At 55.2% G+C, this 26,116-nt stretch overlaps 2 protein-coding genes across 2 annotated transcripts in view; both read right to left on the reverse strand.

Annotated features, from left to right (window-relative positions):
• The window catches only part of TTLL12 (tubulin tyrosine ligase-like family, member 12), a 34,640-nt gene extending 29,683 nt beyond the window's left edge, over positions 1-4,957 (reverse strand). Inside the window, exons 1-2 of the mRNA XM_008578533.1 lie at positions 4,883-4,957; positions 2,215-2,378 (exon numbers count right to left, since the gene is read on the reverse strand). Coding sequence (XP_008576755.1) covers positions 2,215-2,378; positions 4,883-4,957 — 239 coding nt within the window. The remainder of the gene's footprint in view (positions 1-2,214; positions 2,379-4,882) is intronic.
• Positions 4,958-5,590: 633 nt separating this feature from the next.
• Positions 5,591-26,116, reverse strand: part of SCUBE1 (signal peptide, CUB domain, EGF-like 1) — a 129,574-nt gene continuing 109,048 nt past the window's right edge. Inside the window, exons 12-23 of the mRNA XM_008578534.1 lie at positions 24,328-24,447; positions 23,874-23,978; positions 22,722-22,838; positions 22,162-22,299; positions 20,768-20,971; positions 17,300-17,461; positions 15,448-15,615; positions 14,199-14,360; positions 12,188-12,385; positions 10,076-10,228; positions 9,544-9,623; positions 5,591-6,451 (exon numbers count right to left, since the gene is read on the reverse strand). Coding sequence (XP_008576756.1) covers positions 6,299-6,451; positions 9,544-9,623; positions 10,076-10,228; positions 12,188-12,385; positions 14,199-14,360; positions 15,448-15,615; positions 17,300-17,461; positions 20,768-20,971; positions 22,162-22,299; positions 22,722-22,838; positions 23,874-23,978; positions 24,328-24,447 — 1,760 coding nt within the window. The 3' untranslated portion in view covers positions 5,591-6,298. The remainder of the gene's footprint in view (positions 6,452-9,543; positions 9,624-10,075; positions 10,229-12,187; positions 12,386-14,198; positions 14,361-15,447; positions 15,616-17,299; positions 17,462-20,767; positions 20,972-22,161; positions 22,300-22,721; positions 22,839-23,873; positions 23,979-24,327; positions 24,448-26,116) is intronic.

The following is a 26,116-nucleotide window of genomic DNA, read 5'->3' on the forward strand; positions in this document are numbered from 1 at the left end:
GCTCCTGCGCCTCGCTCAGCCAGTGAGCGGGAACCGGTCTGTATGTGGGATCCGAACCCTCGGCGGGAGCGCTGCCGCACTTCCCAAGTGGCGCACTAGCGCAGTGCGCCACCGGGCCGGCCCAGTCATGACATTTCTTAAATTTTTTTTCTTTTCTGGATTCCAGTTACTGCCCCCCCCGCAATTATGACCTTTGATGAATAAGAGAAAAGAGCATTATTTAGGTTCATATCCTGTTTATTATTAAAGTGATTTTCACAAATATTTAATTACATGCATATGGGGGAACATGATGAAAAAAACAAAACTTTGAATATTTGAGGCAACTAAAAGGAAAATGTGGTTATACTGGTATTTGTCATTCTTGTAGGCAGTTATTGCCAAGTGTCTGGCCAATACAGCATCTTCACAGAAGCCCAGAGTGAAGGCTGAGAGCACAAGGGTACAGCTCTGTGGTATCCTATTCCCAGGGCACTGTGAACCAGGTGTGTGCAGAGTGATTTAAGGTTCTGATCTCAGAAGAATAAGTGTCTCTGCAGATCTGCGTGGCCTCTGGACTGAGAAACACTGGGCATCTCTGTGATATGTGTGTGCTGGCGTGGGGCCTGGGACATCTCCCCAGGTCTGCGCATGGCCTCGTTGAGAGCACTGGGAGCGACTCAGCATGAGCACTTGTCACGTTTGAATGGTGAGTACCCTGGCCACCTGGTAGAGAAGGCAGGAGCCGGGCCTTTTTAGGAATGAGTTTTAGTGTTTGTTAAGGAGAGAAGGAACAGCACTCAAGACCACAAGGCCTCAACTCCTCCTTTCACTCTTCTCTCTCTACCCTTCGTATCCCTGTCCCCAGACTTCCCACTCCCAGGACTGACCTAGTGAGTTTCCAATCCATAAAATTCAAGTTAGTCAACATTTTATTTTTTTGGCTGCTGGCCAGTATGGGGATCCAAACCCTTAACCTTGGTGTTACCAGCACCATGCTCTAACCAAGTGAGCTAACCGACCAGCCCTGTTCAACATTTTACAGAGACATTTCCTACTTTGGGATTAGATGGGCTTGGATTTGATTCCCAACAGCTGAACTACTAACTATTCGTCTTGAGCATGTCACTTGGTCTCCCAGAGTCTCAATTTCCACATCTGAGGAATGGGTTTAACTTCACCTACCTCACAGGGCTGGGTAGCATGGACTATGTGTAGATATCAAGGACTGAGCCCAGAGCCTGGCACACAGTAGGCACTGAATGAGTGTCAGCTTCCCCGCCTGTTGAGAGCTGGGGAGTACAGACAATTTCGGAGGGCCCCTCCAGGGGCCTCCATGCTGGCGAGGTCCTGCACAGAGCTTGGGAGGCCTCAGGTGTGCAAAGGGCCCTGCTCAGTGGGGGCCAACTGAGCAGGGTGCTGGGAGGAAGAGCAGTGCCATGCTTGTGTTGCCTGAGCCCTGAGCATGACTTACCTCCACCTGGTGGCCTTTCCAAGAAGCAGGGCAGTCACCTTATTCAGAAGGGCTGAGCTGCCACCATGTGTAGCTTTGGTGAAGAAGAGGGGCCTCAATATAAGATGCAGTTTGCCAGGCTGACCACTGTCCAAGCATGGAATAGAGGAGGTAAAAACAGCTGGAGTCCCTGGGTGAGAAGAAAGGCACCTCCCTTCCTAGGCACCGACTGCCAGGTGAGGTCAGCAGGTGATTGTGGGGGCAGAGCCCACTGTCCTGGACGGATTGTGTAATCTGTGTCCACGTACTGCACTGGTTTCCTGCCTTTCTAGGAGCCCAGCACATAGTAGGTGCTCAGTAAATGTTTGCTAAATGACCCAACTTATTTCAGTATCTTACTCCTCGGCTGGGGTGTGGAGGCACTGGAATAGTATTCAACTCCCAGAGTGTTGACTAGGCACCCACTACGGCTCCAACAGGCTGGAGTGGTTGTCATGGAAAAGCCCAGGTGGGAGAGCTGCGGCTCTGAGAAGCTGCCCGGTGATCATGGCCACGTCTCTCAGAGACTGAGTGCACACAAAGCAAAGAGGACGGTTCAGGTAGAAAAACTGTGTTTGTCACATCAGGGAGAGAGGTTCTCTATTAAAGCTTTCAAGTTTGGTCTCTTTTGCCATCGCTCTCTGGGAGCTTTTTGGCTCCTATTTCAGTTCTTCTTTATCTGTGTGTCCCAAACCCACGGCTGGCAGGCGGAAAGCTGCCAGAGACCTCCACTTGGGCCTCACAGCCTGTGTGTCTGCACCTCAGAGGTGGGCGAGGAGTTGAGAAAGATGTCCCCTCTGGGCACAGAGTTGGGGAGCCGTGGTCGCCACCGCTGGCCAATGAGACCTGTGCTGGGGTGAGGGGTGCAGAGACTGGGGTGCGCAGGGTGCTTGTGCTGCTGGAGAGACTGGGTGGAGAGCCGAAAGCAGGAGGAGAGAGGTCAGCACAACACTGCAGCCGCAAGACTCTGGCTCAGGTAAGAGAAGAACTGGGAAAATATAAAGGCTAATTCTGGGTAGCAATGAGGCCACCTCCCTGCAGGCCATCCTCAGTTGCTACCTCAATGTATTGGGGGGTTGATAGGCCACCAAACCTCGTGGCAGATTCTTTCCCTTTCCTCAGCATGTTTCTGTGGAGCAGAGTGCTGGGAGATGCCAGGAATGTGCGACAGAAAGGCTCCTCCCAGGTCCCGCCGCTGCAGCCCCTTCACTCCTGCGGCCCACCTGACTGCCTGGGAGCCAGCTCAGTTTTCCACTCCCACCTCCACAGAGGTTCTCTGGCTGCCCCAGGGCATGATGCCCCACTAACCTGCAGACCTTGGCATCCTCTTTCAGGCCTGGCCAAATGGCAAAGCTTTGGTTTCCAGAAGCTTGTTTCCTTGCTCTTTTCCTTGGGAGCACAGGGTGAAGTGTGGCTGCTGGGGAGTTTGTTGACTGGCCAGCTACTGAGGATCCATTGCTGCTCAAGGCCAAAGCCCACAGTGGGTTGTGCTTGTTTCTGGCTCTGCTCCTCCACTTCTGGCTTCTCCCTCAGACAGCACAGGAGGCTCCTGCGCTCCCTGGGCTTGGCTTCCATCCTTCTTCGGGCCTTGTCGTGTGGCTTTGCCCTACCTGGGCAAGTCCTTGTCCCCTCATTCCCTTTTCTCTACACCTCTACCTTGAACCAGGTGGCATGGCCACCATGTGTCAGTCAAGCTACCACCAGCTTCAGCCATGTGCAAACTTGAAGAAATGTGCTTTGTTGTCCAGGGAGCTCTTCCTGGGACCACCAGGCCCTGAAGACCTGAGTTAGATTTGGGTTTTATAGTGGGATCCCTAAGTCCCCCAGTGTGGGGCTGATGTGAAGATCCAGGACAGTCTCCACCCCTGGACTTAAGATTCAGGAGATAGTTTTACTGGGAGGGCTGAATAGGGACTGGGGGGCAGCTGGTGGATTTGGGATGCTGGCTACCTCACACTCAAGGGCTCAGGCATGGGGCGGGAGGTACACAGCTCTTGAGAGCGAGGGAAGGATGAGAGCCCTGCGTCTGCATCTGCCCCTGCCCGGATCTTCCCTGGGGACACTGGGCATGGCCTGACCATGGTGGTGGTGAGTCCTGGAATGTGAGGGGAGATGTGTGGTTGCATTAGTGGTACACGGGTGGCAATGGCCAGAAAACATCCAAAGGAATTGCAGAAAGAGCTCAAAAGGGGTTGAGAACTCTTTTTGGTCTGTGTTTTGAGAGGATTGAAAAAAAAAAAACCTTAAGAAGTGGGATGGTTAATTTTGTGTCAACTTGACTGGGCTAAGGGATACCCAGATAACTGGTAACATGTTATTTGTGGGTGTCTGTGAGGGTGTTTCCAGCGGAGATTAGCATTTGAATCAGTAGACTGAGCCAAGATCTGCTGTCAGCAGTGTGGGTGGGCATCATCCAATCCACTGCGGGCCTGAATAGAACAGAAAGGTGGAGGAACGGCAAATTCTCTCTCTTTGGAGCTGGGATGCTCATATTCTCTTGTCCTTGGGCACTGGCACTCCTGATCCTCAGGTCTTCAGACTGTGGGAGTTATACCAGCACCCCCCAGCTTCTCAGGCTTTTGGACTCAGACTGAACTACACCTCTGGCTTTCCCAGTTTTCCAGCTTACAGACTGCATATCATGGGACTTCTTGGCCTCCACAATTCTGTGAGCCAATTGCCATAATAAATCCCCTCTTATCTATCTATCTATATATCCTACTGGTTCTGTTTCTCTGGAGAACCCTAATAAAGAAGCAAAACCCCTCCCAGTATCCTCCCTTTGGTAGCTGTTGCTGGGGGCTCATTCTGGAGGATGCTTGTCTCTAATTTCTGGGGATGACTGATGGCTTGAGAAAGGCTGGTCTGCATAGCATGTGCCCAGAGGAGGGGAATTGTGCTCCTGGCAGGGCTCACCAGTTCACACTGACCTACCCACCAAGTGCAGAGGCTCCCCCAGTCCCCAACTTGAGTTGGACTTCGGCAGACAAGGCTGCTGATGGCAGCATTAACCATGCTGGAGGCTCAGCTGTTACTGACATACGTAATGGCAATGAGTAATCCCTGAGTTTCAGGACCTTTTTTGAATTGTAGAATGTGTCAGGACCTGCCTACCTCGTCACCAAGCCCTGAATCTCCAGAGACCTCACTTGCCTGCCTCCATCCTTACAGTCCTAATGTGCCACAGATGTCTGTCAAACTCATCTCTCATCAGGCAGACTGGGCCTGGGGTGACCAGGAGGAAACCTAGAGGCGACTCGGAGCCGGTGGTTGGAATTCATTTTAAGATTCTTCCATGTTCCTTGGGATTTTCAATATTTGTTGACCCAAAAAATACAGACCATTTTCTATGCAAGTCCTAGAGCTGGTAGCAAGCAGTCTCATGATCAGGCAAGGCCTCACAGGCCTCACCGTGCTGCAGGTCTTAGTAGCTCCATCCCAGGCGCTGGCTTTCCAGTCGAGTGGGACCTTTTGCAACTTGGTCATACCCCAGACTTCTCTTTTATAAAGAGAGACTCTGAGAGGGAGGCAGCCTGGTGTAGCAGAAAGGAGACTGCACAGAGAGCCAGGCTTCCTGACAACCACCTGCCCCCCCTGGGCCTCAGCTTTCCTCACTGGGAAAGTGAGGAGTGGGTGGCCACTGTCTGAGGCCCCTTGCGGCTGCATGGCCTGCACTTCCATGAGAAAGGCCTTGCTTCCGGGTGACATGTGGGCACAGCACACACCCCAAGGTCATTGCCACAGGGTCAGAACCCAGGCCCCTTCAGCAGTTTATTGTTGGGCCTCTGTGCCCACTAGGAATGGGTCCAAGGATAAACTGCTTTCTACGGTGTCCCATCTGAGGGCAGTGACATTGCTTGTGAGGGGATTGGGGTGGGGCCAACACTCCAGCAAAGCATCTGAGCCCAGTTCTCAAAGAACTGGTATTCAAAAGCGTGCCCCAGGCAGCCTGTGCTTTCCCAGGCTCATGTGCACAGAGCGGGCAGGTGCCTGGAGGAGCAGCTTAATCATTCAGGGAGACCAGCCATAGTTTTGACTCTCAAGGACTCGTGGGAGAGAAGGCGGGGTTGCAATTAATATTTACATTACTAAAGAGGATTTTCCTAAAGTACCCACAAATAGAAGTATATATATTTTATATTTATATTTATATATATATAGTACTTAATTAGATGTTCTATCAAGGGAAAGCACAAACCTACAGTTTCCTCCCCTAGCAGTTCTGTTCCATCCCATCACAGAATCTTTAGAGCCCGACAACAAAGCACCCATGTCCTGTGCCCATGGCCGGAGGAGTTGGCAGACTGTGGTGGCCCTGCGGACATCGACACAGGAGTATCAACCCCCACAGATGGCGCGGTTGCACACCCTTCCTTCCGTGACCTGGCTTCCTGTCTTGGATTACAAAGGTCCAAGCTTCCCAGCACCTCCAAGGGGAGAGCATCGGCCACACTCCTCTTCTAAAACATCAGGCAGAGGGCACCTGCAACCCTGCTGCCCAAATGCTGGGCATGGGACAATCTGGCTCAGGCCGCATCCTGCTAGAGCTGGCCCAGGAGAGAGCACTCTTGGTGTCGTGGGAAATAAAGAGGCAGAGGGAGGGAGAAAGGCTTGCTGAAGCAATGTTTTCGCTCTGGGGCGGCGGATCTGAGGGGTGCCTGGGCTCGGTGTCAGCTTTCCACGGGCTGGTGGGCTTTCTGGAAGGGCACACATTATGGATTCCCCAGTACAACGTGGAGCCGCCTTTCAGCTTCTACCACGGAGGGAAAGAACTCTCCCTCCCCCTTGGTATACCCGGACATCCCCGAGGAGGGCAGCACCGCAGCATTATTTGTAGGGCCGCAGGAATCGGGACACTTTGGAGCGCAGCAGTTTGATGAAGGACCGTGGGAACATCTCCTTGGACTCCTGGGCTGTGTACTTGAAGTAGTTCTGGGGATGTGCCAACACATCGAAGAGGGCCTTGATCAGCTTCTTGTCCTGTAAGACACAGTGAGGCCGGGTAGGTGGGGTTGAGGCTGGGGTCCTGAAGGGGCTGTGGGGTGTTTGCAAGGCCAGGGGCATGGGAAGAGGCTGGGTTGGCTGGTAAGTTTCGGGACTCCCACAGACCCTATTTGGTTTTAATAGTGTAATTGGGTTTAACACAGTCTTTTGGTTTTAACTCCTGGGGTTCCACCATTATTTTAATAAAAAAGGGTTCTGCTGCAAAAATACCAAAACACAACACTTTGAAAACCAGAAAACACTGAGCATAGAGCACAGGCTTTGGAGGCCAACAGATCTGGGTTTGGAATCGCAGCTCCACCACCTGCTCACCAGCTCTTTACCCTCGGGAAAACCACTCTGCGGCTCGGAACTCCATTGTTCCATCTGTACAGTGGGTAACGCTCCCCGTCTCAGGGCTGTGATGAAGGTTGTATGCCTTGCTGTGAGCAGAGTCTGATCCACGGTGGTGCTCAGTACAGGTCTGCTTGAGGATCTAAGCAGCAAATAGGGGCTGTGCTCACAGCGCCAGCGGCCACAGGAGCAGACACAGCCCATGTGTGGCTGGTGTCACTTACAGGCTGGGCCCCCGCTCTGAGTCCCAGTGTCCTCATCTCTAAAGTGGGCAGTGCCACTCTGGAGGAGAAACTAAGTAGATGTGAGCCCTGGCTGTGGTCTCCCTGAGGACAGGCCCAGCAACTGTGACTCTGGCAGAGTCCCAGAGCCTGGCCCAGGGAAGTTCCTCAGCAAATGGCTACCACTACCTCCTGGGGCTTGAAGCTCGTGGTCTTGGTGACCCTGCATTTGCTGCCTTTGTGTCTGACCTGTCCTGGCACACACTCATGTGTCTCTGTCTCTCTCTCACACACACCCCACACAAACACATTCCAGACACACACCCTACGCACCACACACCCACATACTCACCACATACACACCACACCATACACTCACTACACACTCACCACACACACATACCACACACCACACACACACACCACACACACACATACCACACACTACCCACACACACACCACACACCACATGCACACACACCACCACATAATCACTACACACACCACACACACACATACACACACACCACACACACACCACACACCGACCACACCACATTCTCACCACCCCCCCCACTCTCACCACACACCTCACACACACACACACACACACCACATGCACACACACCACACACACACATACCACACACTACCCCCACACACCACACACCACATGCACACACACCACCACATAATCACTACACACACCAAACACACACACACACACACACACACCACACACACACCACACCACACTCTCACCACCCCCACTCTCACCACACACCTCACACACACACACCACCCACCACATGCACACACACCACGACACACTCACTACACACACACACACTCACACCACACTCGCCACACACACCACGCACACACCACACACCAACCACACCACACTCTCACCACCACCCCCACTCTCACCACACACCTCACACACACACACACACACCACCCACCACATGCACACACACCACGACACACTACACACACCACACACACACGCACACACACTCACACCACACACACCACACACTGACCATACCACGCTCTCACCACCGCCCCACACCACACCCTCTCACCACACACCACACACACCACACAGTCACCACAGACACCAGCCACACACACCACACACACTCATCACGCCATTGAGAAGCAGACAGTAGTGGCGTTCCTTCCCGTGCTAGGCACAGTGCTACATGCTAGAGACATAATGTTGAGCCTGAACCCCAGCAGCTCCTCCCCCATGAGGGGTCTGGGACCAAATAATCCTAGAAAAAACCTAAAGTGCAGTGCTGACGGGTGCCAAGAAGGAGGGACATGTGAGACTCTAAGAGTCTGTGATAGGTGTGGCCTGGGTAAGGGAGGTCCAGGCAGGCTGCCCAGAAACCAGGACGTGTAAGCTGAGAATAGAAGGATGGGACATTCTCTAAGGAAAGGGCTGGGGGAAGAATGTTCCTGAGAGTCCCTTGGTGAGTGAGAGTGTAGTGAGGGTGGAGACAGAGCTGCTGCAGATGCAGACGGTGGCCCTGCTGGCCAGGGTTTGTGTCCTAAGAGGAGCAACGGGAACACTTCCAGTTCTAGGGAGATGCTCCCAGCTGCAGGGTGGAGCTGAGGGTGCAGGGGCCGGGGTGGCAGGGGAGGGTGAGAAGGAGAGAGTCAGGCACCATCTACAAGACGGACTGATGCAGAGGCCAGGGCGACTCTCTGCTTTCTGCCCAAACAGACAGGTGGCCTGAGGAGGAAATGTGTGCGGCAGCACCACCAGACACAGGCCTGGAACACATGAGGCGAGTCTTCCCTGGACTCAGCAAATCGTCCATTTTCTCAGATGTGGAGACAGCTGGAGGAGGGGCAGCCAGGCAAACGTGGCCCTGGCCCTGTTGTCCTCCACAGCACCCTGGGCTTCCATGCTGAGGGCACTGCTGCCCAGAGGCTGAACTGGGGCCGACCCCCAGCCCAAGCAGACCCCTGCATCTGGCCTCACATGGTGAGAACCAGATCCCTGGGCCTCTGGCCAGTACCTACTGTGTGACAGTCACAGCCTCCTCTCTATGACAAGGTGGCTCTGCTTATCCAGGCCATAAGCAGGAAGAGGAGGGAGACTAGTCTTAACAGTGCAAGTGGCTCCCAAGGGACAACAGCAGTGGGTAGCAGTGGGTAGCTTCCACTCATTTGGGACACCACCATGCTAAACTACCCTCATTTCACAGATGAGGAAAGTCAGGCTGACAGTGGTAAGAAACTTGCCAAGGGCCATGTCACCAGATTCTGGTCACCATGCTCCCACCAGACAGCTTGTCTCAGGCTTCCTGGACTGGAGGGACAGATGTGCAGGGCCCAGTTCCTGCCCCCAGGGCCTCTTTGACCCCAGCTCCTTCTCCTCTCCTGTCACCACCCTCCCTCCCTCATCTCTCCAGGTGACCAAGGTTCAAGGATGGCAGCAGCGATGGCCCTGGCTCACCCCAGGGTTATGTGGATTCCCTTTAAACAAACTCACTCACTTTCAAAATTTCCTGGTGATTCTCCGAGGCATACAGCCGCCCATCGCGCACGATGTCTTCTATCAGCTGCTGGTAGTCCTCTGGGCAGCCGTTCCGCAGGGGAGAGAAGGCGGCGAGGGGCTTGAGCCCGCCACTGCCCAACACCTGCAGCCTCTGCCCGCCCCACTCCGGGCTCAGGCAGGCTGTGGCTGGACACAGCTCTGCCTCTGTGCCTTGTACCTGGGCTTCCCTCCACCTGCACTGGCCTCCTCGGGGTTTGGCTACCCAGAAAACCCCAACTTAACCCTCAGAACCCTCTGCGGGCAGCTTCTCACGCTGAAGCCTGCAGACATGGCTCATCACTCCCTCACCTGTACCGCCCGGTGCCCTCAGGCCTGTCTGCATCTGGCCCCTCAGGGTATTCTGTTTCTGGTATTGTACCCCTGCTAGGCTGCAGCTTCCTGAGGGCAGGGATGGGTGACGCATCTCTGCGGCTCCCGGGCCCAGCCTGGGCTGGCGCACAGGGGGCTATCATGAGACAGTTGCGCCTTACCATCGTAGGTGACATAGGGCACTTGGAACCCTTTGCCGCTGTTGCCTTCATTGGACTTGAACTGGATCCAGAGCTTCCGGGAGCGGGAGGTGAAGGCGATGGGCCGCTCGTAGGTCTGACAGGTCTCGTAGGTGGTGATAGATGTGGGTGAGGCTGCGGGGGCGCCGTGCCATTGCTGGGCTGCCTGCAGCTTCACAGCTCCTCACTGACCCCCATCCTCCTGCCTCAGGTCACTTGCCTCCCTACCCGCTCAGCCACCAGCACCTGCAACACCTGGTTCCCATACAGCCAGCTCGCTGGTCTCTGTGCTTGTTCCCTCTGCCTCAAGTGCCTTTCCCTGTCCTCAATCTCGGTTCCTACTCATCCTTCTGAGACCCAGTTCTTTTTCTTTTTTTTTTTTTTTTTGTCTTTTTCTGTGTCCGGCAACGGATCGCAACCCTCAGTGTTGCCCCCGTACCGGACCGGGACCGGCAACGGGATTGCAACCCTCGGTGTTGCTCCCGTGCCTCGCTCAGCCAGTGAGCGGGAACCGGTCTGTATGTGGGATCCGAACCCTCGGCGGGAGCGCCGCCGCGCTTCCAAAGCGGCACACTATAGCAGTGCACCACCGGGCCGGCCCCATGAGACCCAGTTCTGTGCCCCCTCCTCTAAGAAGCTTCCCTGGCTGCCCCCTCCCCACCTACCATGGTTCTGCTCTGCTCTGGTGAAGTCCCCTCTATTGGTTTCTCTCTGCCTCCCTCCAGCCAAATGTTCCTCCATGACAGGGCGTATGCCTGCACCCAGCACCAAGCCGGGGCTGGGTAGAAGCTGAGGGAAGATGTGGGAGATGAGCCAGCATGGATTGCTGAGGCCGGAGGCTTGGACTTGGGCAGTCCCCTTTCCCTGTGAGCTGATGAACAAGGCTGCTGACCCCTGGGGTGCCTGCCTCCTCACTGTTCCCTGGGGATCCCTCCTGAGGTGCCTTTGAGGTAGAAGGTCTGCTCCCCAAGAGCTCAGCCCGGCAGGTGGAAGGTGGAAGGGAGGCTGCTGCGGGCCAGTGAGGCCGGTGACGGGAATGGGTGGGGCAGGTGGTCCTGGGCTGGGCTCTGACTGGCTGTGGGACCCTGGGTTCTGGCTCTTTCTGGCCTCAGCCCCTCCACTGCACATTGGGGCTTTCTGGCTCATGAGCTATACTGAGCAGGTGATACATGCACGTGCTTGCACACATGTACAGCACTACAGAGAGTGAATGACAGGCTTCCCTCCTTCCTTCATCTCCTGCTCCTCTGGCCAGTCTCCATGTATCCAGAGACGTTTTCGGCCCAGACAAGAGGGCGTGTTTTTGCCTGTCTGGGTCCCTGGCCTTGTTCCTCTACCATTCTGACTTGGAGCTTGCTTCCTGAGGGCACCCACAGCCCAGCAACGGCAGTGAGGGACCCAGGCCAGATATACCGTAAGGACTGAACCAGGTCCCTGTAGGGGGCTCAGGTGCTTCCCAGGCTTTCTCGCTGGTTGCTGTGGCCATCTGAGCACACACTTGTCCACACCCACTGCTGAGAGGCCAGCCCTCTGCTCATCCCGTTCCCTCCTTCACTCACCTGAAGTCTCAAAACAAGCCCCTGATGGGGGCTGATGAGCCAGGAGTCTAGGGCTCAGGGAGGGGAAGGGATGGGCTGTCTGAGGCAGGCGTCCTGTGTGCGTGCATGGGTGGGCCTTTGGCTCCCCCACGCCTCAGAGGGAGGCGAGGAGAACTGTGGAGTGGGAGGCGTGACAGGCAACGGTGGGAAGGGGCACTGTAGCTCGTCAGACAACTGGGATGAGAGACTGGCTTGTGGCCAGAATTGAGACCAGACAGGTCCTGATTCCCATATTTAGGGCACACCCTAAGCTTTCCAGACCTTTCCACAGAGCTCTGCAAAGTCCAGTTCTTACAGTCAGACCCAGTGGGTTTCAAACCTGCCTCGCTGGTGAACTCTGAGTGACCAGTCCCCTCTGAGCCCCAGGGCCCTCCCCCCGCCCCACTGGGGCAGCCATCCCTGTCTGGTGGAGCTGTACCAAGATGGTGGGGAATGTGGGCACATGGCTGGGACTGTCTCTGGTTCCACTGTCCCTTGCCCTGCGACCTGCACGTACCGCTCTTCCTCATGACCAGGACATCGCCGCACTCATCCTCGATAGGCAGGAAGATCTCAGGGACCACGATGAGGATCCTGCGCTTGGGGGGTGGTGCAATGTGCCACACGCACTCAGCATTGGCTGGGTAGTCGCCGGGGTAGTTGGGGGACTCGATGTAGCCTGTGTAGTCGCCAAGCTCTCCACCACAGTGCTGGTCTGTGGGCACCGTGGCCCGAGGGCCTGGTCAGGCTCGTCTGGGTGGGTACCCTGGCCGGCCGGGCCCTCAAACAGCCTTGGAGGCCCAGGGCAGGGCTGGCCTGTCCCCTCCTCAGTCCAGCCTCCACCCAACCCTCTTGTGCCAGCCAGCCAGACCCTAAGCCAATCTCCCTCAGGGTTCCTGCCTGGGCTGCCCCCTCAGCAGGAAGGCAAGTCCCCCATTCATGCCTGTTGGTTCTCTGAGTCCCAGCCCCAGTGGCTCCTTCTCACTGGGCTGCCTCACTTGATGCAGGCCCACCCTATTTCTCTGTGGCTGGGCCTTGTCAAGGGCACTGAGAGGGCTTGGAGCCCTCACTCTGCCCCTGCAGGCCCTCCAGTGCCCCTGCAGGCGGTCAGCTCCCCCAGCCATCCCTGCTTCTCCTTGCCAGAACTCACGCCTCAGCCAAGTCTCAGGTGTGGAAGCCCAGGTGAAGAACCAGCTTGCCATTTCTCTTCATTTACTTATCTGTCCGTTCACTTAGCCAACCTCACTGAGCCCCACCAGGTGCCAGGCATGGCCACCCTCCCCACCAGAGGCAGGAAGGCTCAGGACAAGCCAGACAAAAGGGAGCAAGCCAGCAACACCGAGGAAGAGATAAATGTCTTCCTTTCTTTTCTTTTTTAACTAAGTTGTTCAACCTAAAAGAGGCCAAACATGATGTTTTTATGAGCTAAACGTTTCCTAGCCTTAAACTTTTAAAATAAATCACCTTAGTTCTGCAAAAGGAATTGAGTGTAAATATTAAGTATACATATTTTTCCCATACATTTTCATTTAAATATCCTCTCCTCACTTCAGCATTTCTGGGGAGTAGTTCATTTCCACCTGCAGCATTCCAGAAGCTTCCTTCCCATCTGGCTTCCCCACTGCTATCCACTAGGCGATTTAAAACCCCATGTCTGTCGAGCTCCCCCACTGTGCTTGTCCTTCTGCTCTGGGATGGACAGCCCTGGGCAGAGGAGAGGAATGCCACCTCTAGGTCTCTTCCCCTTTCACTGACTTGTAAGCTGTTCCAAACACGGCCAGCAGCCCTGGCAGGGGACGACTGGCTGTACATTCACTAGGAAAAGGTGAAAAAACAGAAAAGATGCCCCAGAGAACTCTAAAAAATGAATTAAAAATACCTGAATAAAAGGTAGCATCCTCTTTGTTATGCCCAAATGACTTGCTGGGTGAAGGGCTGGGGACTGTGTCTATTTCCCAAGTCGTCTTATGTTGCCCACGTTTCTTTTGGCTAAACTGCGCCTCTCACACACATACAAGGTCTGTCTGACCTTCCTCTGGCCCTTCCACACCTTGTCCACAGCCAGCACCCTGCTTCCCCTTGCTTTAGGTCGCCTGTTTTTTGTCCACTTGGCAGCCTAGATGGCCTGTGCCTTTGGAACTGCAAGGCCTGGCACTCGGCCACTGCCCCCACAAGCCTTGCTGCTCCCTCCCTGGCATAGGGGCCTGTCTGCTTTCTCCCCACGATCCTGAAACCAGAGCAGGGCCTGGCCTGGAGCACAGGCTTAGGCTGCATCTGGGTGAGCGATAAGAACTGATGAGGGACAGGTGCTCCACAGAGCGGGCTAAGCCAGGGCTACCCCACTGGGCCATCAGGCTTAAGATGATAGGGTTCCTGGGAATGTCCCGCTGAGCGGGGGTGATGAAATGGGAGAAGTCAACAGTCCCCTTGGGGACATGGTGTGAGGTTAGGTCTCACTGTCCCCACAACTGGCCCCAGCTCCTCCCAGCATCCCCAGCTTCCTTGCCATGGGAAAGAAAAGTGCCTACTTTTGCAGTGTGTGACATTGGTGGAACCATCAAAGTCAGTGCTGGTGTTGCCCGGACAGGTGATGCAATGGTTCTGGCCAAACTCGGGCTGGTAGGTGCCAACAGGGCAGCGGATGCACCGGTGGGTGGTGGTGTTGTAGTGGTGTCCAGGGGAGCAGTGCACTGCAGGGAAGGGGACAAACATGGGTGGGAGAGGGGTGCTGGTGGGAAAGGGCAGGGGAGCATTCCCCCTGGGGCCTCCCCTACCTTGAGGTATGTCTCAGCACATAGTTCAAGGCCCTTCCCTATGGCTCCAATGACCTCCCGCCACCCAAGTTCTACCACAGCAGGGGGGTGGGGGGACAAAGTGAGGACAGCATTCTGGAAGCCAGGAAGAGCACGGTGAGGGGGCCCATGCCAGATGTGGACTGAGAGCTGATAATGGCTCTAGCAATGCAGGGACCACATAGATCACCTCGATGGGAGTAATTTTGGGGAGTCATGGGGGTGACAGTGTGTATAGGGGGTTCAGAGGAGAAAGGGAGGGGAGGAAGTAAGACAGTGAGTCCAGACACTTTCCACAAGGCTAGGGGGAAAGGGAGGAAAACATGGCTGGAGCTGGAGCGGGGCTAGATAGGGGGCATTTCTTTGTTAGAATGGGAGATTCAGCAGTTTGTGGATTAGGGGAATATCTGGAGAGGTAGCAAGCTCTGTGGAGTGAGGGCCCTGCCTCCTGGCCTTTGCTGGTGGCACAGACTGACAGACACAGTGAAGGAGCATGTGGAAGGGGAAGCAAGGCCTTCAGCTGAGTGAGGGGCAGGGGTGGCGGGGGGTTGGTGAATGAGGAGCGGAGTGGCTGGACACAGAACTGCAGGAGCACGTCCGCTGGCAGCCCTAAAGGGGGGTGTGCAGTTCAGCTGAGCCTCCTCTGACCTGGCCCCCACTGCCTGGGCTGCTCTCCCGGCCCCCTTCACCTTCCTCACCCTCCCAACATTCCTTCTAGACTCAGCCCAAGCGCCTCCTGTTCCCAGAAGCCCTCCCCAGTGCCTTGAGGAGCTCCTGGGTGCTCAGCAAACTCATGACTGTAACCGCTGTCCTTGTCTCAGTGCATGGCACAGTGCTAGTCACCCATGTCCACTGCCTGGTGGCTCCAGGCTCCTTCTCTGACCTTGGAGGTTTGTCACGTTGAGGAGATGAGGGGTGTTCATGGAAAATGTCCTAGAGCAGCCCAGCCCTGCCCTCGGGATGGGCAGGTGGGGGGCATCCTCACCTTTGGCCTCACAGTCCTGGAAGGACACAGTGCCCTCGTGCTTGGTGAGCAGCCCCCCTCCGCAGGGGAAGCAGCCGGTGCGCCCGGGCTCGGGTTGGTACGTGCCCATGGGGCAGGCCTGGCAGGGCTTGAAGCCATCAGCTGAGAAGAATCCTGGAGAGCACTGGCCTGGAAGTCAGAGGTCACAGTTCAGGGTGGGGGGACGGATGCCACAGTCCTTGAGGCTGTGAGTGGCCCCAGGCCCTGCTCTTGGCCCTTGCTTGCCCCTGGAAAAGGCACCAAGGCAACCAAGGCCCAGGGTGGGGTGGAGTGGGTAAAATGCAGCAGCCTGGGGAGTGGGAGGCTGGGTCCTCAGCCCAGACGCTGCTGGCAGTTCATTGTGTGGCCCTGGCCAAGCCTGGCTTTCCTTTTCCCACCAGCAAGGAGGGCTGGGGGCTAAAGAGAAAGTGGTCTTGCTGCTAAGGTGGGAAGTGGGGACCCCAGGTGCGGAGGGGGAGGATTATTTATTTCAGAGGGGCTCTCCCCAGCGGACAGGCCCCACTGGTGTCTTTACAGGAGGAACTGGCCTGTTAAGCTCCAGGCTGATACTGTCTTGTCTATCAGCAGGGTGGGGCCAGAGCAGAAGGGGGAGGGCCTTGGGAGGGTCTCTGAGGTACCTAAGGGTGCCTCTGGGACAAAGGAAAGAGACACAGGACAGCCAATTTCAGCTCAACGTAAAGAACAGAGCACTGCAGAGAAAGTCAGAATGAAGACGGCAGCTCCAACAACAGGTGAGGGGCGGTTTAGTGTCCTCTCAACTTCTAACCAAGCGATGATTCTCCCACTGGTGCTCACCCTGTCCGCTAACAGTCACCATTCCCCTGGGGTGGAGACCACACTCCTGGGTGGGGCAGTGGGCCAGAGAGCAGCTAGCAGCCTGCAGACTCAGGACAGGGCTCTGATCTCCTCTGTCCCCAGGAGAAGGCTGAAGGTCTCCACTCCCCTAAGGATGCTGCTTCCCCACCCTCACAGGCACACTTCTAGGGTGCTCAGCCTTTCTCCATGCATTCTCTTGGGTAAGCCCCACAACGGCCTAGGAGGGGAGGCTGATGCGAGACTACTAGCCCATTTCATAGATGGGGTTAAGTGGGGGTAGTAAATGGAAAAGGTTTTTAAGTTGAAAAAGAGCTTTCCAAATCATCTATAGGGCAAATTATAAAGTTCTTTGTGTAGAGTGAAGTTTTTGCTCAAGCATATGATACGTTTGTAAAGCATTTCGATGACGATGGAGTATTCCATAAAATGTAAAATGTTTGGTCAACCATAAAGCACTTACGTACCTCCGTTATAAACCATAAGTTGACCTGTAAATGATAAAGCGTTTACACATTATAAAGTCCTTTGACACTGCATGAAGCAACTTTAAAAGTATGCTGAGAACAGTAAAATGCTCAGTTACTATAGTGTACCCTGAGACATGTGGCCATTTTGGGATCTGTAATGCGCTTTGTAAGTGGTGACTGCACAGAAATTGTGAAAAGCTTTGGATATGGTAAAGAGCTTTCCAAAATGCTATGTTCTATGGCCACATGAGGCATTTGGGCATTTGCTTTGGGAGCCTCAGTGGAAACAACAGGAGCCCCTGCCCTGCACACCACGCCCCCCGCCCCCCGCCCCCCGCCCCCCGCCCCCCGCCCCCCGCCCCCCGCCCCCCGCCCCCCGCCCCCCGCCCCCCGCCCCCCGCCCCCCGCCCCCCGCCCCCCGCCCCCCGCCCCCCGCCCCCCGCCCCCCGCCCCCCGCCCCCCGCCCCCCGCCCCCCGCCCCCCGCCCCCCGCCCCCCGCCCCCCGCCGCTGGCATCCCGCCTGCACTTGCCTCCACATTCGGATACGTTGCGGGCACCAGCCAGACCAAGCCCGTCGCTGCTGGGGCATGGTGTGCAACTGAGCTGGCCTTCCATGTCCTGGTAGGTCCCTGGCATGCATGGCACACACTGGCCAAGCTCGCCGCTGAAGTAGGTGCCAGGCTCACAGGCCACTGCAGAGGCAAAGTGCAAAGACTGCTGGAGGTGGAGGTGGGGAGTGGTGGCTGGTGGTTGACTCCTGTGTGCTCAAGCCCAGGCTTTCTCCTCCCAGATGTGGCACAGCCCTTGTTCCCTGGGGCTCGAAGGGCCCGGAGGGGCCCCAGACCCATCCCAGAAGAGCCTGGGGCAAGACACAGGTAGCAGCAATCCGTGAGGACCCTAGAGGTCTGAGCCTGGTCTCGTGCCTCCTGTGGCTGCTCCTTCTCAGAGTTCTCTGCAGACCCCTCTCTCTGCCCTCTTATAAATGCCTGTGGCTCAGCTCCACCCAGACCTTTGTTCACTCTCTGCTCTACATCCTGTCATCCAGCCTGGACTTCTTGGCCCATTTACCAGACTGCCTCCTAGATGTCTCCACCTGAATATCCCACAGCCATGTCACTCAAAACCAAGTTCCCTTCCCTCCCCTTTTCTTCCCAGTATGGAGGAGTTGGCACCTGTGGACATGGGGCAGTGCAGAGGAACTGGCGGCTACAAAGAGACAGGGACAAGAGAGCCTGGCAGCTGAGGATAGGAAGACGTAAGGGGAAATAGTGCAGAGGTGGTGGCTGAAGAGAGAGCAAATAAGTAAACTGATGAGCAAATAAGGATATTAAGGAGAAAGGGGGCCACATTTCTCACTGCTGGAGGAGATATTTACAGCCATGGAGAGGGAAAAGCTCAGAAAGAACCTTGAAGTGCTGAATTGGAGGTAATGGTGTGAACTCATGGTTTCATGACACACACACCCTCCCACAGAAATGGTATAGAGGCACGTGTGTATGTACAGTATACACATACCTATACTGTCTAGTTCTGCACAGTGAGAGAGCCTAGAAGCAACGAGACTCCAGTAGCAATGAGTGCCCAAGATTTTGGTTTCAATATATTATCCTCCTCTCAAGGGAACCAGAAGTCCTTGCAGATTTGGCTGATTCCAGGGCTCAGGCAGGGAAAGTACAAGTTGAGTCTCAAACATCTTGTAGGGCCAGAAAGTAAAGGGTCAATGAGTAATGGGTCAGGACAGAAGGACACTGGAACCAGCTTGAGGGAGTGCCCACTGGCTAAATTGGGGACAATCTGAGCACTGAACTAAATAATGTTAGGAATGGATTACATCCCAAGGAGTGAAAGGAATCTCTGAGTCCACAGTGATATAGATACGTACACTCACACACACACACACACGCACACACGCACGCACACACATGCACACACCCACACACACACAGACTGATACACAGCTACATAGATATACGCATTCATGGGGAATAAGGGAAATCTCTTTCTTATAGGAAAATACTACCTAATGTAGAAGAAATGAAAGAAATAGGAACTATCCACTGGCAAACATCATAGACTTGGTAGATTTGTCAATGAACGCTATGGCTGGTGGGTGGAAGTTTGAGGAGGAGCAGGATACTGGTATATAAACTCAGAATATGTCCCAAAAAAATACTAATCAAAGGAAAAATGGTGTTTGAAGGTGGAATACCCAGTGGTGGGCTGGGTCGATACCCTGTGCCTGCTGATGGGGGCGCTGGAGTGCAGGCCCTGAGCCTGGTCATGAGGACACACCAGAGGCAGCTGCTGAGACCGTGAGGTCCTGCCAAGGGCAGGAGAGGAGGGAAAGGTGAGGAAGTGTTCTGGACAGAAGGAGTCTGAAGAGACGCAACCACCACGTATCCCATGTGTTCCGGATAGGAGCTGGGACCAGGGAGACAAAAGGGACATTGCTGGAAAAATTGTTGAACTCTAATGGGTGTGTGGATTGGATGGTAGTGTAGACTCCACACGCACTCACACACATGCACACGCATGCTTGTCCACGTGCACGCATGAGAGACAGCATGATGCGGCAAATGCTGTAAGATGTTCACAACTGAGGAATATGGATGGAGAAAATATGGAAGCTTTTTGTTCAGCCTGATAATGTTTCTGAGTTTGAAATGATTTCAAAATGAGTTATTAAAAATAAAAGAGTGATGTCGCCAAGCCCCTTCCTGTCGCCCCTTGTAGTGCAGCTCTACCTGCAGTGCAGGTAGTGCCACTGTCCAAGCCAGAGTCTCAGCTTCCCCTGCTCCTAAATACAACCACTTCCCTAAATACTACCTCTTCTCCAGTGGCTTCCCGATGCACGTCCCTGGCCAGCCCATTCTCTGAGCTGCACCCCAGATTCACAGCTCCCACTGCACGGTCAACACCTTCATGAGGATAACTCATGAGCATCTCTAACTTACCATGTGTGGTTTCAACTCTCCATCTCCCCCAGCCTGCTCTTCCTCAAGTTGCCCCAGATCACCAAATGATACTGCCTCTGCCCAAGTGGCCAGACCCTTGGAGTTGTCCTGGAAGCCCTTCTCTCTCTCACCTCCCTTTCCAGTGTCCTCTGAAAGTGTCTAATTCTCTCCACCTCTCCTGCTTCCACCTGGTGTTAGGCCCCACATCCCATGAATGGCCTCCACCTCCACGGTCTGCCCTGCCGACAGCAGAGAGCCGATGTTTCTGCCTTGCTTAAAGCATTCCAGGGGCTCCCCATGGAACACAACGCAGCGTCCGTGGCCTGCAAGGCCCGTCACCTTGGCCTCATCTTGCCTGCACGTGTATTCACTCACTCACTGTCTGTCTTCCCCACAGGAACATACGCTCCATTGCAACTAGGACTCTGGTGCCCCACCACCTGGGCCACTGGCGCTGCCTCTAAATCCATTCCCTCGCCAGAGGCCATTTCCTGGGGCTGCGGTGAAGTCACCAGCCACTTCACCTGGGCCTGGCTTGCTGTCCTGCCTCCTTGCAGCACCGCACTGCCCTCCGGGGCAGCCCTCGGCCTCACAGCATCACTGCTCTGCTATCCCTACTCTGACTCAGCCTCCCCAACTCTTTGTCAGCCCTGAGGTCTCACCTTGCCTGCCTCCTCCTCCTTTGGGAAGCCGTTTCGAACCACAGCTTGGACTGGGGAGGGGCCTGTTCTGGTCCCTGTGGCCCCTCACACCCCTCCACTGTGGCCTTGCTGTCCTGTCCTCTCTCTGTCCCCCCAGCCCTTCAGGACTAGGCTGAGGATCGCAGGCCCAGGGCCCAGCACCGGGGGGAGGGGGGTGCTCTTTAAATAACAGTGATGGCAACAAGTGCTGTGGTTCTTCCCCCGGGAGGCCTTCATGTCTGTCTCCTCCCCACGTGTCTCTCTCCCCTGTGTGCCCACTGCCATTCACCTGGGCTGCACATGCAAGGAACGACAGAGAAAGTTTGCTGAGTCAACATCTGAGTGGCCAGGGGCAGGGACTCACCACATTTGCCATCCTGTAGCACCTGGCCTGTGCCACACGCCCCCTGCCCCTCCAGGGCCTTGGCAGGCCGCTGGGCCACCTCATACTCAGTGCCCAAGACCTGGACATAGAACTGCTGTCGATTGATGGCCTTTCGTAGGGTCTTGATGGCGGCCTGCAAGCTCTGCTCTGCTCGCTTCTGTACGCAGTCCACTTCGCAGGCGTCTGCAGGGGAGGGAGACACAACGAGAATAACTCAATGCTGCTAGCCACTGCTGTCCTTGCTGAGGGCTCCACTGTGCCAGGCCCTGCACTGGGCTGGACCTCTGCTTAGATCACCTCAGTGCGTCCTCACAACAGCCCCAGGGCAAGGTGCTGCTGTCAGGCCACCTGACGGATGAGGCCACTGAGGCTCCAAGAGGCGTGACCTGCCCAAGGCCACACAGCAGATCTGAGTACACATCAGGCCTCTGCCAATCAAGCACCCTTGAGGACTGCTACTGTCCCTGGGACAGTGTCTAGCTCTCCAGCCTTGAATCCAAGGCCCCTCGAGGTCAGACCTCTGCCTGCCTTGCTAGCTTCAACCTCCAACCTCCGACACTCACTGTGAACTCTACTTTCTAGCCGCCCTGCTCTGCTCACTACTTCCTGGACACATCCTGCTCTCTCTGACTCCTGTGCTTTGCCTATTCCATTCCCTCTGCCTGGATGCCATTTCTTGACATCTCTTCTACTTGCTTACCTTTGATTTCAAGTTCAGATTCTAATGGTGCCTCTTCTGGGAAGGCCTCCTGAGACCCTCCCTTGTGGAGAGACCCCAGCTCTATGCTCTGTTCTCACGCCCCACCACCTAGAGTCTCCCCTGGCACTGGGTAGTTTGTGTGCACGTCTGCCTCCCTGTGGCTGAGAGTGTTGCCTGGGCAGGGCCATAGGCTGGTTTCTTCTTTCCATGGTGCCCAAGCCCAGGGCCATGCTCACACTGCGTGCACTGGCTGACAGATCTCAACTCCTCAGTCACAACTCAACACTCATGTACAGCCAAGAGGAAAGCATTGGCATGAAACATAACTAGCATTACATGCCCCTTCTGGAACCTGGAAAGGACAGTCCTTGGCTCAGCCATTCTGGGGACGCTGCACACATTCGCCCTTCAGTGTCCTAGCAAGGATGTAGTGGGGGAAAAGGCCATGTGGCCGTCTCTATGGTCCCCTGAGCCCTTCTCCTCTCATTGCCCCTGGGCCGCTCTTCCATCCTGGGCTACAGGTGCTGACCCTTGTCAGTTCCCTCTGCTTGCCTGGCTGGCCTCTGCCTCCAGGAGTCGTGGTTCTGGGGGACCCTGCTTCATGCCCAGCAGCCCCCCACCAGCCCCTCAGTCTTCTGTCCTCCTTCAGGTCTGCAGCAGCCCCCTCACCCACCTGAGGCCTCTTCCATCTTCATCTCAACCTCAAACTCTGCTGTGATGTGGGATACCTCCTTGGATGGGGACTTGCGGCCACGGCGCCTCTTCTTGGAGGAGTCGCACTTGAGGGTCACGAAAGTCAGGTGGGAGTTGTCTGGATAAAGAAGAGACCTCTGTGGCAGAGGTGGCATGGGCAGGAGCAGGGTCCTACCTAGCCCTACACACCCATTGGCAAGGGTCCCTCCGTGCCTAACAGTCCATGGTGCAGATGGGGAACTGAGTCTGGAGCAGGCTAGGACTAGTGTGGAGTTTCATGATGGGTTGGTGGCTGAGCCAGGTCTCACGCTCAGCTCTTGTGAGTCCATCACACCACCGTCCTAGCCTTCTTCCCAAGAGACAGTGTCTACAGTGCCCCAGGCATGTCTCCTGGGACTAAGAAACCATGGTGGTAAGCATGCAGAGAGGATCTCACCCTTGGGAACCCAGCCCCGCTGGACTGTGGCCCTATAGCTCCCAGGCATGGGGACTCTGCCACCTCCCCCTTGGTATGGGTTGGTAACAACATGGCCCACTCACCCAGCAGTGGCTGCCTCAGGGTCTCCTTTGCTCGTTCCCGGCTGTGGGGCCGGAGGTGGCACTTGGCATCTCTGATCTTGAAGCGAGCCTTCTGCTTGATGGGGGGTGTGGGGGCATCTGGGGAAAGCCAAAATCCCCCCAGGTGGTGGCCTCTCCTGTGGGCAAGGAGGTGGTGGGGGACGGGGGCTGCCGGGTGACAAATCTACCTAGAGCTGAGGGGGGGACTTGGTTGGGGCCAGTCTGCCCCGACAGCCCTCCTGGGGTGGGGGGATTCAACTGTCCCATTGCCCTCCCTGCAAAGCCTGTAAAAAGTGAATGCGTGGATGGTGGGGTCAAGTTGAAGCCCAGGGACCATCTAGTCAGGGGTCTTCTGTGGAGGAGGAAAGGAGTGCCTCCCACCTCCTTGCCCATCATCAAAGCCAGCAGATGTGCTTTGTGCTTTTAGGAAAGAGGGCAGAACAGAAGAGAGAGGGTAGCAAAGAAGGGAAGGGAGTTTGAAGTGTTACAGATGTCCACAACAGTTGATTCCTCAAAGACCAAATCATGGCCTCTTGGACTAAAGAATCCTCCGATCACAGATGCTCAGAATCACATCAGGTAGGCACTGAGTGTGCCTCTCTTACTGACTTCAGCATCCTGCATAAGAAAAGCTGCTGCAGACACAACTCCCTTCTCCTAAGCTGGCAGGAGGGTGGGCTGTGCTGTGCTGACTGGGCCCTGGCAGGTCAGTTCCAAAGGGCTGGGAGTGTGCTGTGCCTTGGTAATGCTTGGGCATGGTCTTCAAGGGTAGCTCTGACTCTGGGAGCTTTCAGAACCTAGTTGCCATAGCAGATGCCTCTCACTCCACTGAGACAGTCTGAGATCTGTGCACTCACAGCATTTTACGGTCACTGAACCACTCTGGTGCCATGACCTCAGAGCCAAAAGGGCTCTCTCATGGTCCACTGCCCCTGGGCTGGGACTCTGCCTGCAGCCTGCTGGCTTCTAGGTCGTGGCCCTGGCTTATCTCTAGTATCCTGGGCCATACTGAGCAGGGTCCAGACCAGAAAGCTCTTCCCTGGGCTGTGCCCCTTCCTTCCCCTGCAAGCATGGTGCTGGACGCAAAGCCAAGGGGTCCCCCAGATGTACAGCATGGACAGGCCAAGGGGCTACCTGAGCAGCTGGGCCCAGTGCCAGAGCTGGTGCTGTTGCGTTTCTGTAGCATCTTGCCTTGGAGACCTGGAACACCGCAGCTCAGGATGTAGCTGTTTTCCGAGTCTGCAGAGAGGGCAGTGGGTGAGATGGGCCTGGGTGCACCTCCCTGCCAGATTCTTGGGGCTTACAAGGGGTTGCTGAACAAGATGAAGGTCAAGACTGACCTTCACATCAGTTTGTTTCTGCTACATGACCAAGGTAAGTGGTCAGGCAGGAATGAGCCCACCACATTTACTGAAAAGGACACTGAGACCCACAGAAGACCAGACAGCTGCCCAGGATCACTCAATGATCAGGGCCCCCCATTCCTAGGTTGAACTCTTTCCTGGAGAACAGCAGGGAGCAGGAGATGGACCCCAGGGGAGAAGGCCCTGTGCAACACCGTCCCAACCCAGGGACAGCCTGGGATTACCTGGCACGAAGAGTGTGTAGGCTGGGCAGGAAAGGAAGCAGCTTTCCACGCCGCTCCCCTTGCTGCAGGACAGATGGGCCTGGGGTGAGGCCTTGGACCGAGAAAGGCACTTGCCTGTTTCTGAGGAGAAGGAAGACACAAGAAAGGACCTGAGAGGGGCCAGGGTGGAGGCTTCCTGGAGCCAGCAGGCCCCCGAGCATGGACTAACAAGGACTCCCACCACATCTCCCTCTCATGGCTAGACCATCTTGGTGGGAAGGGCTCAGAGATGGCAGGGTCCAGACTCATTTGCTGTGTGGGGATGCTGGGCCCAGATAGCTGGCTTATTCCTTCTCCCCCTCAGACACCAGTCCCAGCTGTCTGTGAAAAGGTTCATGTCCCATCCCCAGACCAGGAGCTCCCCAAGGGCAGGGCTGAGTTCTCTGGAGAGGAAGTCCAAGCCTGTCTGGGGGAAGGAAAGGTTATGAATAAACTCAGTCTTCTTGGTGGTGGCCTGACCCCTAAGCATGGGAGGGTCACTAGGAACCATCTCTCTGGGGTAGCCCCTGACACATCCATTAGGTGTCTGAAGATGTCCAAGCCTGAGCTCTTCAGAATTTCTCATGTGTTTATCTTTAGAGGGTTAAAAAATTCCCGACTCTTAGAAAAGACTGAGCATTCTATAGGTAAATATAGAACTGGTTTTACAGATGTCTAACTGGCAATGACAACTGGCTTAGGTGACATGTCTCTGGAAGTCAGCTCATCAGTCCCAGCCTCACCCTGAGTCAGTCAGCAATTGGACCACTCCAGTGACCAGCCCTCCAGGCTCAGTCATGCCACTTTCCTTCTGTAACCAACACAAGCCACACGTTAAGACTCTCACCAACCTAATCCTGACACAACCTAAAATAAACTGTTCCCAAGATCCCTATGAAAAACCAGCTTTGCTCAATGAGCCGCCTGATGAACACTTCTTTACTTAAATAAGCAATAAACTCGGCTTTTTGGCTTAAGATACTGAGTGGTGATCCTATCTTTTGGTAATTATGAAGGTTTCTCCAAGACTGTTTTAGAAAACCCTTGCTTCTAATGTTCTGTGAGAGCCTTGGACCCACAGATGTCCTTCACTAAGCCCCTTGTGCCCACATTTAATCTGTCCCTCAGACTGGTTTCCAGGATAGTGCAGCTCAACAAAGATCTGAACTCTTACTTGTTTTGTTGAGCTCTCATGCTAATTGATACAGTTATCACATAGATTTTTGGTTGGGTAATCAGACCTTTTGGTTTGCAGGTGCACCATTAACCTGCATATTCTTCTGCTGTGTGTTTTGCTTTTGCTCTTGTTTGACTATTATGTAAAGTTTTATCCCATGGGTTGTATTTTGCTCTGACTTGTCTTGTGTCTGCTAGATATATAAGGGTGTGCTCCCTGGGGAGCAGATAGAGACACAAGCCCTGCATTCCTCCAACCCAACCCAAGGTGGCCCCAAGCACCAATGGTCAGAGGTCATTAAACTGTGGGCCAATTTGTGCAGACGACTGGGCAGACCTCGCCTTGGGTCCCTTGTAAAATCTTTTTTTTTTTTTTTTGTCTTTTTTCGTGTCCAGCAACGGATCGCAACCCTCAGTGTCGCACCCGTACTGGACCGGGACTGGCAACGGGATCGCAACCCTTGGCGCTGCGCCCGCACCTCGCTCAGCCAGTGAGCGGGAACCGGTCCATATGTGGGATCCGAACCCTCGGCGGGAGCGCCGCTGCGCTCCCAAGCGGCGCACTGTAGTAGTGCGCCACCTGGCTGGCCCCTCC

This window comes from Galeopterus variegatus, unplaced genomic scaffold (genome assembly GCF_000696425.1).
Source record: "Galeopterus variegatus unplaced genomic scaffold, G_variegatus-3.0.2 Scaffold1710, whole genome shotgun sequence".
NCBI lineage: Eukaryota > Metazoa > Chordata > Mammalia > Dermoptera > Cynocephalidae > Galeopterus > Galeopterus variegatus.